General features: G+C 44.0%; 2 protein-coding genes across 4 annotated transcripts in view; one reads left to right on the forward strand and one right to left on the reverse strand.

The window, feature by feature from the left end:
* The window catches only part of Pdgfrl (platelet derived growth factor receptor like), a 59,167-nt gene extending 54,772 nt beyond the window's left edge, over positions 1 to 4,395 (forward strand). The window contains exons 5-6 of the mRNA XM_028768164.1: positions 2,575 to 2,714; positions 3,950 to 4,395. Coding sequence (XP_028623997.1) covers positions 2,575 to 2,714; positions 3,950 to 4,138 — 329 coding nt within the window. The 3' untranslated portion in view covers positions 4,139 to 4,395. The remainder of the gene's footprint in view (positions 1 to 2,574; positions 2,715 to 3,949) is intronic.
* A 134-nt stretch (positions 4,396 to 4,529) lies between these two features.
* Positions 4,530 to 12,715, reverse strand: part of Mtus1 (microtubule associated scaffold protein 1) — a 145,073-nt gene continuing 136,887 nt past the window's right edge. For all 3 annotated transcript variants that reach the window (XM_028768162.1, XM_028768161.1, XM_028768163.1), the window contains 3 exons: positions 11,581 to 11,697; positions 8,416 to 8,513; positions 4,530 to 7,183 (listed from right to left, as the gene is read on the reverse strand). In XM_028768162.1, the coding sequence (XP_028623995.1) occupies positions 6,970 to 7,183; positions 8,416 to 8,513; positions 11,581 to 11,697 (429 nt within the window). In that variant the 3' untranslated portion in view covers positions 4,530 to 6,969. The remainder of the gene's footprint in view (positions 7,184 to 8,415; positions 8,514 to 11,580; positions 11,698 to 12,715) is intronic.

The raw sequence follows: 12,715 nt of genomic DNA on the forward strand, positions 1-12,715 counted from the left end.
TGCAGCTCACCACTCACAACTGTCCCAAGGCTTTTCGGCCCTGGGTTGATGGCACAGAGATGGGCTAATGAGCAAATCTTTCTACAGAACCGCGTAATGCTTCTCTTCCTTGACAGTATTCTCCTGAGTCTAGCTCAGTTCTTCCCCCATTTGCTAGAGAGTGTGCCCTACCCTGTTCCCTGAAATTGAGGAAAAGAAGTGATTCCTTTTATGCTGTAGCCCCTCCAGTATAACCTGTGTCTCCTGAGAACTCTTGCACTTATGAAGGAAGGAGAGGGGTGTAGTAAACTTCTCTGCAGCAAGGTGCTTCCCTGTGGACAGAAGTCTATCTCCCAAGTTAGCTGCTTTTAAAGACAGAATTTGGGTTCAGTAATTTCTTCCATTCTCTGCCGAGGACTTATTTGGTAGGCCAGAATTTCTAATATTCTAAACAACCCTAATAATCCTGCTTGACAGCCCCCAACTCTCCATGGAGGTCATCTCTTTCCCCACCATAGCCAAGTACTCTGAAAACTTTTGTATTCCCCGACTCATCTCTCCCTCCCTTCATCCCCATGTGATTGGCTGTTCCCTCTGTACATTGTAAAAACCACCTTTGCTAAGGACCTCAGGAGTCCAGTGTCATAACATCCAGCAGATGGCATGTGTCATCTTCCTACTAGACTTCACTTCTAGAGTGAAATCCCTTTCACCTTGACCCCTTTTGATTTCCAGTTTTTAAAAATTTTATTAAGAGATTTATTAATAATTTGAAAAAGTAGAAAAATTTTATATGCATGGATATTTTGCCTGCATGTATGTATAGAGGTCAAATGTGTGCAGTTCCCAAAGAGGCCCGAAGAGGGCGATGGATCACTTGGGACTGGAGCGGCTTGGGTGCTGGAAATCAAAGCCAGGTCCTCTAGAAAAGCAGCAAGGGCTCTAAACTGCTAATCCATCTTTACAGCCCCCCCCCTCGCCTTTGCACTTCCATTGTTTTGTTTGGGGAGCAGAATAGGGGGTTGAACCTGGAGCCTCATGAAAACTAAAAAAACTACTCTAGCATTTTAAGAATTTAAATGTGGAAGCACCTAAGGTGCCCTTCTTTCTTTATGCCTTGATCTCTTTCTACCCATAGCTGTGAACTAAAAATTTCCTGCATGTGCATCTATGGCCCAGGTCTGTAAGGTAAGGACCATGTGACCAAGTAGCATCTGTACTCACATGCTCCAGAGGACCCTCAATGCCCCCAGTCCCATGCCCATCAGCAAACGCGGTATTTCCCTGAAGGCCTGGATCACCCATGCCATCTATCTCAGGGATGGTTGCTTGTCACCTTGTGTGAATGGCCACACCAGAAATCAACGCTTTAAACCTCGTTACGTTAGTTTCAGATCTGTTTCTAATCCCTGATCCAACTACTCGTGCTATCATCATTTCTGGCTCTACTACTAAGAGTACCTTCCTCCCATAATCATGCCCACTTCATTTTCCAAACCATGTTCTGCATGGTTGCTGACTACAGTTCCAATCAATACATTCAGCCAAGTTCTTACCTACAGAAACACAAAGTCCTGACAGGCCTTGCGTGGCTGGCGCCACTGCTCCGGCCTTGCTGTCCTCTCCAGAGTCACCTCATATTACCTCACAGACTGCTCAGAAACCCTTCTGTGTCTCTTAAGCTCAGTACCGAGACTTCAGTTTAGCTGCTTGCCTGATTCTCAGTCCATGTTAACTTGAGGCACACACTCTGGGCTTCTTCCAAGTTCAAATGAAGCATTACAGTTGCCCGCTTAGTGGCTGCTCAACTCTGCTAGAGTGTAGGCTGTAAGTGTTCAATCCACCATCCGTCTGCTTGCTCCTATAGTCCCAGTTCTTAGCCCATCTATCTCCTTGCTAAAGGCTGCCATGAAAATCACCCATCGCGTGGCCTGACCATGATAAAGACATGTTTCTAAATGTTACGGTGTAAGGGTACTGTACTAGAAACACAGGTAGCACTTGTGCTGTCCTGCAAGCAAACATTTTTCTCATTTGCATATTTGAACCACTTCTGATGACATCACATACATGTTTGCCCAGCTCGGCTGTTTTCACTTACTCATTCCCTAGTATTACCTGCTATTAAACCTCTTCTGTTTCCACACATCCCTGGTCAACTTGTTAGCTCCTCCCCTCACCACAAGCATGGGAGTGGGGAGCTTGAATTCTGGATGACTACCCACTTCTGGATTACCAAGGTAGAGAGACAGAGGCAGCGTTTCTCAACCCGTACGTTGTAACTCCATTGGGATTAAACAACCCTTTCACAGGGGTCACCAAAGACCATCAGAAAACACAGCTATATAAATCATGATTTGTAACAGATGCAAAATTAAAGTTAGGAAGTAGCAGCAAAAATAATTTTAGGGTTAGAAGTCACCAGAGCATGAGGTCACAGCATTGGGAAGGATGCGGACCACTGTCCTAAGGCAATCATCAAAAGGAGTGTCCATCATTGGCCTCATGAAAAGGTTTCCTCTCCCCACAGAGAACGTATGTTGGTCTTTTCCATCAGTTATGGGTCTCATTGCCCTGTCTCCTGCTTTTTCCCAGTTCCCAGTGGCCCTCCATCAACAACCATCTTGGCCTCCTCCAACAAAGTGAGAGGCGGGGATGACATCAGCGTTCTCTGCACTGTCCTAGGAGAGCCTGATGTTGAGGTAGAATTCAGATGGATTTTTCCTGGGCAGAAGGTAAGCGCCACACTCGAGCCTCAGCTAGCTCTCACTTAGTGGGAGAGACCCTACAAAACTTATGATATCTCAGTCCACTTCAAAATAGCTTGTTTTAGAGAAACTGAGGAAAAGGAGCAGATGGCTGTATCAGGCAGTTGCTTAAGATGCCTTTGAATGTCCAATGGTCATTGGTCCTCCTTAGGGATGACAGCACGAAGCAGGCAAAGTTACTTATCTCAACTTCAGCTTTCAATCATCATCTTCTAGGTCTACACTAGGCTGTTCTAACCTCTTCAAGGAATCTTTCACAATGCACAAAGTTTCAAAGACATGAGTGGGAGAAAGATAGGCACCCACAAGTCATGGATCCCTACATAAGCTCTGTGCAGAGCTTTGGAACAGACATTCTCCAAGGGGGCATTTAAACATAGACCCTGTTCACAAGGTGATATGAGGTCAGCATCCATTTAAAAACAGAAGTCTTCTTTATAGACTTCTATAAAAGAAGTCCTTGGTCTGTGTACATTGTCTGCTCACTGAAATAAACAGCTCTGCTACCAACTTTGTTGCCAAAGGAGACACTCCCAAGACACTCTCGGTAGCCAGTGCTCTTCGAAGTCTGTGACGAGTGGAAAATGATTCCCCAGAGGGCAGAACTTTCCAGCATCTAGATGCTAGGTTTGTTGTTTTAAATACATTGTTACACTTAGACATTCTTGCTTTTCCATAGGATGACCTTTTACATTGTTATTATTAGGAGAAAAATCGAAAAGGCATTAAGTGATATAATTACCCTTATGTGAACTTAGAAAACACTGTTCTCATTCCTGCAACTGCCTGAAATAGATCTTACAAGCCACCATCTTCTAGAATAGATGCTCATGCTGTCTAAGGCATTATCTTAGCCTTCTTAGGGAGGAAGTTGGCAGTGGGAGGGTGATACAATGGAAAAAAGATTCTGCCTATGCATTTGTGCTTAAGCCGGTCCCCCATAGAGGCCGAAAATAATTCATCTTACATATATAAAGAGCAAAAAAGAAATCACCAAAAACAGCATCCTGAAATTCAAGACTCCACTTGGGGGAAAAAAAAAAAGGCAGCGTTGAGTAATTATGCAAAAAAAAAAAAAAAACTTATATGAGCTCAGCACACTAACCAGCCTTCAGTGAGCTCTAGCTGAATGGGTAGGGTGGATGGGAGCTGAGGGAAGCAGCTGTCAATCTGGTTTCAGTCTGTGTGCCGTCTTTAAACAGGACGAAAGGCCTGTGACCATTCAAGACACCTGGAGACTGATTCACAGAGGACTGGGTCACACCACAAGAATCTCCCAGAGTGTCATTACTGTTGAAGACTTTGAGACCATTGATGCGGGCTATTACATATGCACAGCTCAGAATCTCCGAGGACAGACCACAGTAGCTACTACTGTTGAGTTTTCCTGATTTGGAAAATGAAGAGTGGACCAGTAGGATGCCCATCTGCACACACAGCTTCTCGGTGCTTTATAGAAGGCCAAGGGCCAACCCCTGCCAGAGGGTCAGACAGACATCCAAATGAAAAGGAAGTCATTAGTCTAGTATAAACTTTTCTAACAAAGTATGTATTTTGATTCAGCCATGTTTCTACTTTTTATACCAAGAAAACATGTCAACAACTTTGTATCAGTCATTTCTATTAAATGAGCAGGATTTTATAAAAAAAAAATAAATGAGCTAAGTATTGTCTCATTTAGCGTGTATATCGAAAAAGACTTGACAGCAATCGGTGTTGGTGCTTCGTATTCCGTTTGATGTTTGAACCAAAGTTCAGCTACTGACAAGCAACGACTCAAGATTCAGATGCTTAGATATGTCACTTTATCAAAGCTAAGTGAGTTCATTTATAAAGGTATCAAAAATCACATCTTTTTACATTAAATTGCCACACTCGGAGTACTGATTTTAAATTCCTCTATTCAAAATAACTGCATGTACACTATTAACAGTTTAGCCTTTAACATAACATAGATGAACAGACTGAAGAAGATTCAGCTTTGGTGAAGACCCTTCTTCAAAAATACTTAGACCACAGCTCTTCCAATTTCCTTACGCCTTGCACAAGAACTTGTTTAAACTAGTCAAAGTTTAGGTCTCTGATACATGTATTTTGAATTTTGAAAAGCTTGACCTTAAGCTGGCCACAACAAATTTTAGCATTGGGGACCTGATTTAACTAAGGAGGGATGGGAAGGGGTATACATAACCTAACACTTTGAAGAGTAAAGTATGTCAGGCTGCCATTCTTACATTGAATATTCCAGCACTATTTATTTGATCAAAGTAAAATACACTTTCCATTGCTATAAACCACAGTTATCCATACACTCATTTTTTTTTACGATGTGTCAACAATTTTGTATTCTACACAAAACGTTTGGTTTAAAAAACAAACCTTAAATAGAGACCTATTGTCTCTCTCGTCTTCTATGCTCTTTAGGCATTTTAATTGCTATAAGATTTGACTTCCCAGACATCTAAGTGGTATGAGGGATGGTAGGTAATTGCATGAACTTTACCATAACTAGGGCGTAAATGACAAACCTGACTTTGGCTACAGTCATTGAGAACAACTTGGGACCAGGAGCAGAGATGTTCCAGGATGTGGCAGTGAAGCTAGATTCCTGTTTATCAGGAGCAAACATGGAAGGTGACATACATCACAAACTATTAGAGATAAGAGACTTCAAACACAACCACTAATAAAAAGCATGCATCATGAACATCAGTAAGCTATGTAGTGTAGAGGTCTAGGATGACTCCAATAACCACCTCTAGTGTCCTGCATCTGTCCTTGCTATAGGGGTTATTTGACCAGCATTGACCATGGATTAATAAATACTGGCATCGAAATGCACATGCACAGGGAAGCTCGTGGGTTGGGTGGTGAGGAGCCACAGCTATCCTTCTAACTGAAAGTCTTGGAGTCTGGGGAGATGGTAAGTGAACATCTGAAATGTGAAGGAGTTGCATGAGCCGTACTTCTCACTCTCTGGCTGGCCTGTTGCATTCCAGTGGCAGGAAGACTGCTCAGAGGGGCCCAAGTCAGCATCACTGCTGACTCAGACTCTCTTGGTCGATTCAACAGGGAACTGTTGGCTAAACTCGGTGCTTGTGTGGATTAGTACATGCTAAATGCCTTTACTGATTTCCCCCAGGGGTTTCCAAAATTTTGTAGTGTCTGAACCAGAGCTTAGCTTATTTGTGAAATAGATTCAGCACCTCAAAGCTAAACTGGCCCTGGAAAAGCACATTCTGTAGTTAGGAAGGAGGTAGGTTTGCCTCTGTGGCTCTACATGGAGGACGAAGGAAAGGTGGAGGTTAGAATAGCAGGAGGGAAGAGAGAGGGTTACCTCTGTGAAGATAGCTTGGACTCAAGGGGAAAATAAGTCAAACATCCATTGGTACTGCCCCCTTATTCTTTATACAGATTGGTGTTTAGAAAAATTAGGGTACTACATTTGCTCATAGCCTGAGAAAATGAATCAGAGTATAGTAATTAGGCTCATAAAAATTCTACTGGAAAAAAAAATCAAACTGGTATCAATGGATAATGCTGAATACGGAAAAACTAACAACAGAGAAATGTACAGACATCAACAAACCAAAGGCTTTTCCTGTCTTGCCCTAGCCCTGCCGTGTCACAGTGCTGAGACAAGTTGGGAGAAATTCAAGCACTATTGCTTTCTCTTCTATGGCTTTTGTTGACACGTATGTGCTGATTATGACTTGATTAATACAGGCCAAGCTATATGCAACTGTTGACTTTTAATACACAGCAGAGGAAGGGCTATGACAGTCACGTGACACACCAGTACACCCATTTCACTCACACACAACCCTTGCCCACAGTCAGACCAAAATAAAAATCACAAGAAGGTGTCTCTGGTGAAGAACATTATAAAGGTTATAAATCTTTATCTTAATAGGCCCCTGAGAGTTTTCCCCGTATGCTTAGGTGAAGGAAGGCAAAGAACAAGGTTCTCTCATTCCGTAAGTGCTTTGTGCAACTATGTCCACATCAGGTCCAAAATCTGTTTTTGGAGGAGGCTTTTGGACAGGTTAAAAGTCTTCCTCTGGAGCTCTCAATTCTTAAAGAGCTGATACAGTTGGTGGCTGCTCTCTGGTTATCCTGTGGACATTCCAGAAAGCTAATGCAGCTTGAGTTCCTATGAGACGGTCAGTCCTCCAGAGCTGCACCTCAGTGCCTTCAGAGAGTCTCCTGTGTTCAGAAACCGTCATCTGGGTGAGATGCTTGGGCTGGAGGAGGAACCAGAGTTCCTGGGGGACTGGAAAGGGATGGCTGAGGAGGTGGGGGATCTCTTGGGGCTGCAGAGGTCGCCATTGTGCAGCTTCCACAGAAGCTCCTCATTCTCCATGGACAGTCTCTTGTTGACCTTCGACTCCTTCTCAAGGGACTCCTGCAGAGCTGCCTGCTCTGTGGAAAGTTGCCTTGAAAACAAAACCCAGAGATCACGAGGAATCCAAGTCAAAAAGTAACTACTACTGTTTACATCCGAAGGTTCAAGAAGCTTCCTCTGGGGAAACAAACAGGATCTTGTCCAGGGTCATCGATTTTTTTTTTCCTAATTCTTCTCAATACATATATATATATAATTATATTTCATCCTCACCATAGTTAACTCCTCCCTGCTCTCTTCCCACACATACCTCCACCCCTCCCATTTCCCTTCAGAAAAAAGCTGGCCTCCGGGGACTATCAACCAAACACAGGGTCTTGGTTTGGCTTTTTGGTTTGGTTTTTGGCTTGAGACAGGGTTTCTCTGTGTAGCTCTGGCTGCCCTGGAACACACTCAGATGACCAGGCTGGCCTTGAACTTAAAATGTTAGTATTCTGTCTAAACTCCAGCAGCCAGGTATGCTCCACCCCACAGTTAGTTACCTGGCAACAGGCAGGTAGGCCTGCCCACTATAAAAGGGGCTGCCTGTCCCCCTCCTCTCTCTTTTGTTCTCTCTTGCCCCCTTCCTCCCCTCCCCCCTTCCCTTCCTCCTCTCTCCACTTTGTCATGGCTGGCCTCTACTCCTCTACTTCTCTCCTCTCTCTCCTCTCTCTCTCCTCTTCCCTATCTCCTGAATAAACTCCCCCTTGTGGAACCCTCTGGTCTGCTGTGGTCTGTTCCAAGCTGCGCACAAAAAATCTAACATAAAAGACCTGCCTGAGGCAGTCCAGAGTGCTGGGACAAAAGGGCATGTGCTGCCACCAGCATAAGTGTCATGGATTTTTAAGCTGAGAAACCCAAATACCACAGGGAGCCATATAGTTGGGTGGGAGAGGACTTGCCTAGTATGTGTGAGGCCCTGGCTCAGGCCTGTGCACCACAGAAAGGGAAACAAAACTCTCAAATACCAGAACCTCAAAGCCTGACCCAAATAAATAATCCTATGAGTAATTGCTGGCAGCTCTAGTGTTTGGGAGATTTCCCAGTAGGCAATGGGGCACTTGCACAAGGCCTGTTTTATTTCTTTTCACGTATGTGGTTACCCCTTCTCTGACAGAGCTCCAGTGAGCTCCAGGTAGGTGAGAAGGTGGAGGGTACCTTGGTCAAAGCATGAACTGTCATCTGTTCCTCTCACATGCCTGGGAGGTGCCCAGTGGAGCGTACCAAGAAGGGACAGTAGACGTTCAAGGATGAGGGAAGGGGAATAGACTCTTGTAGTTTTACCTTGAAATTGCCATGTGTTTATCCATGCGAGCTTTTAACTCCTCGTTTTCCTGCTGGAATCGCTTCAGCTTGTCAACCAATGCCGTGTTGTTGTCCACCTAAGTATAAACAAGGTTTGTAGTCAAACGAATAAACAAACTCTCACTTCTTAAGCATAATCCCGATACACGAGACCGTCAACAAGTTGAGTGGGAGGAACTGTAGTGGCACGCTGATGATGTCTTTATACACAGACCAGTGGCGGACGGAAAATAAAGCAGGAAACGGGACATCTAGGACACGTGGTGTTCTTCACACCACATAAAAAAAAGGATAGCTAGGTAGTAATGTCTTTCTCCCAGGTGACATTTTCAGAATGTCCCCCTGGGAGCTGGTGTCCTGCCAAGGTGACCTTGGGTGCTGGGCCTCTTCCCAAGATGGTAAAGCACACACTGCAGTTTAACTGTCTCGGGTCACTATTGTAGCCCCTGTATCTACAGCAGTCTTGTACACATACACAAAAGGGAAGGGAGTAGGGAGTGGGGAGGGGGGAGACCTAGAGACAGAGAGATGGTAGAAGGAAGGAAGAAAAAAATGAAGAGACAGAGGAAGGAAGGAGAAGAGGAAAGGAGGGACCCGTAGGAGGGAGCCTATAAGTCTTGGCCATATTGAAGAAAGCCTTAAACTTATTCCAGGTTAATTTCCCAACTTGACGCGACCTTAGAATTACCTGAGAAGAAAGCCAATGAAAGACTGTCTATTTATCAGGCTGGCCTGTGGGCATGCCTCCCGGGGATCGGCTTGATTGCCTAACTGTGAACAGCACCGTCTGGTAGTGACTCAGCCACAAGGATGTGGAAGAGAGGAGCTTTTGAGTCTTTCTCACCGGGGAGCCTGTGTGCCACGCTGCTGCCGATTCTGTCCCTGATATCAGAACCGGCGCATTTTTGGCTTCCAGGGTGGACTGATGATCAAAAGGCTCCCCAGAAGTTCCACTGGCCGTTGGCACCAGATGGGAACTGCAGAGGCACCCAACCTTGTGGGCTGAACAATTACCAGGCTCTTAGCCTCTCCGGTAGCCATCGCTGGTCTACACTAAGCTCATCATGTAAGCCAATCTTGCAAGTCTTCCTTAAATATATCACCGTGTCAGCTCTGTTCCTTTAGAGAGCCCTAACAGACTAAGTGTTCTATTTTCTCTAAAGACCTGGAGCAGCTAAGCACGCAACACAGCAGTGGCAACAGGTATACCCATTGTCATAGCAACCTTTCTTCCTGTAAAAACAACAGGGTGGTGCCGACTGGCACTGTTAGGATGCCTCCTCGGTTGGGGCACAAAACAGAACTATCATGGCTCCATAGAAATTAAAATGTGTTTGTACTTTTACAGCAGGGCCTTGTATCACTTGAGATCTTCTGATAAGTTCAGGTACATGAATGGGAGATGGCGCAACACATTGTTAACAGGAGTTCCTGAGTCATCACTGCCGGCCTGCTGAGCAGGTGTCACAGGCTGACCTTTGCCAAGACCCGCTGTGTGCACTGGGTTGGGCCTATTAACAACTACGAGTTAATAGGCAGGCATTCCTTTAAAAAAAAATCCACTTCCTGTACTGCTGGTACCTCCAAGATGGGCAGAGGTGAAGGGTCCCAGCTGTACGAATCTGGTACCCTTCTGACCCCTACATGAGAGATGGGATGTATTCTCTCAAACAGGAGCAGGCCTGGACTTAAATGCCAGTTGAGAGAGTTCCTTAGTGGCTTGGGAGACAATATGCTTCATGGTGGGCAAGAAAGCAATCAATCACGAACCCAGCCAAGTCATGACTGCCAACTGAACTCACACTGAGCCACTCCCTGGTTCCATTCACAGAAACAGTGGTTGAGGTGTAGGCCTGGTCTACACTCACGCCACTGACATCAGGGGGGTCTTTATTATGACTGCACTCAAATCAACTCCAGTGAGCCCTTGCCTTCACGTGTTTCTCAACAGACTAGACTAGACGGCAGTGTATGCATGTTTATCATCTTGGTTCCACATACGAGAGAAAATGACATTAGTCTTTCTGGGTCTGGCTTTTTTCACTTAGTAGGATAATCTCCGACTCCAATTATTGTTGCAAATGACATAATTTCATTCTTCATTATGGCAGATCCAAACTCCATTGTGTATTAAAAAAACAAAAAGCGAACCCTCCCCCCACTCCCACATTTCCTGAAGTGAGGTAATGCCTGCATGTTCCCTTTAAGCATTGCCTCCCTCAAAAAAGCAGTTAATTATCTCTAGGAAACAAAACACCAAACTAAGCCAATACCCCAAAACAAAAAGCCAAACAGATAAGAGTAACCTCTACGCTCCCTATTGTTCAAGGCTAGCCTTACTTTGAATGAGGCTTTTCTTCAAAGTGTAGTGAGTCACCCACTACCGGGTGGAGGAGACACTCACAGCCTTGGGTGGCTGGCAGTTGGGAGCAAAGTACAGCAAGCAACAGCTAGGGTCACTTAAGCTGCTGAGAAATCCTTCCAGCTTGGTTCATGTCCAGGTTAGCAGATTCTGAGTTTCAGGGCTGGACCAAGGCTGACAGTACACATCAGGCACACCCCCCTCAAACACAGCATGGAATAGGTTCAAATTCTGATTATGGCTTTCGGCAATGCTTGCTGTTTTCCAACTGGGCTAATAAACACACAATTCTTTTATCATATTTCAAATTCTTAAAAGGATACGGAATGCTAATAGATTCTGTGGTACCAGTGAAGTTAACTGATAGTATCCAACTGTCCTTCTGTCCAGAGTGGGTGCTACATTAACATACTGGTTTTAGAATAATTAGGTTTTTTTTTTTTCATTAGGTAAGTGAAGGTCCATAGACTATTGAAATGTGAACCTGATTTGTTATAATTTTTCCAAAACTAGATGCTGCTTTGCATGCACTCTATAAAAAAAAATATAAATAACGCTCTAGAAAACAGCAATGGATCAGCTCTTAATAAATCTGGGAAAGAAAATGCAACACTGACCCTTTGTGTACTTTGTAAATACCATCAAGTACAAGTTAGCTCAACGCCACAGTTCTAAAGCTCTAAGCTCTGCCTTCCTAGTTCCCAGGCAACACCACCACACATGGCCACGTGCATACGCACGCATGCGCAGGAGGCGCTCACTCCGTCACCCGGGAGACATACCAGCTTTTCCATCTTCATTAACTTCATATCCTGCTGATGTAGCTTCTCATTCTTGATCTCTAACACAGCTTTCAGGCTTTCTAGTTCTTGCTCCAGATACATGACCTGAGGGTTTTTCTGGAAAAAAAAAAAAGCACACTAAGATAACTGCTCTGACTTATTTCAGAATTACACAGTCCAACCTCTTGATACACTGATTCTCTCATTAGACTTAGAGAAACAAGCAGTAAGTGACTTACTCCCTTGACTGACTCGATATTTAACAGTAATCCTCCTGCCTAGCTTCCCATTGCTGGGATTATAAGCATTCCTTGACATGGCCAGCTAAATGTAAGTTTCTTTCCCTTTTTTTGTCTTTTTTGATACAAGGTCTCTCATCTTATAGTCCAGGCTGACCTGGGACTCATTTGGCCCAGTCTACCCTTTAATTTATGGCTATCCTCTTGTCTCAGGTTCCCAAGAGCCAGAATTATACAGATGAGTCACCATGCCTAGCTTAACTTCTTATTGTAGTTTCAAAGAAGTAAAAAAGAATTTAGGATCCTTTTAACCTCAAAGACTTTGGTATTGAAAACAAACTTATTTTCCCCTAGTTATTTAGTACGGTGGATACAGCTTCCATCAGATCTCTTAGTGAGCTTTCTCCAGTCCTAAAGTGGTCTCTGGAGGGAGAAAAGGAAACAGTAGTTTTCTCTAAGCAAAGTCAGTACCTGAGGAGAAACACAGGCAAAGACAGTGCCATATGCAGGACTCTGGGAAATGACACACAGCGATAAATGTCCTGAACCTCTGGGCTTTCTTCATGGTTACATTGGCTTGGCCAAAGCTCTAGGGCAGCCATAACACTACCACAGAACACATACAATTTCCTAAATGGACACTTGTGATACAACTAATGAGAAGTATCCCAACAACCCACTCCTGGTCTGATGGAAATTCAACTGAACCACTCAACAGTTTGATATAAATCAACTCAGCTCTCTCTTTCTGTCTCTGTATGTATATGTGCATATATTAAATATATATATATACACATATACATATATACATAAATATATACATATACATATGTGTGTGTATGCACGTGCATATATATATATATATATATATATATATATATATATATATATATATA

This window comes from Grammomys surdaster, unplaced genomic scaffold (genome assembly GCF_004785775.1).
Source record: "Grammomys surdaster isolate TR1022 unplaced genomic scaffold, NIH_TR_1.0 185, whole genome shotgun sequence".
Classification (NCBI taxonomy): Eukaryota; Metazoa; Chordata; class Mammalia; order Rodentia; family Muridae; genus Grammomys; species Grammomys surdaster.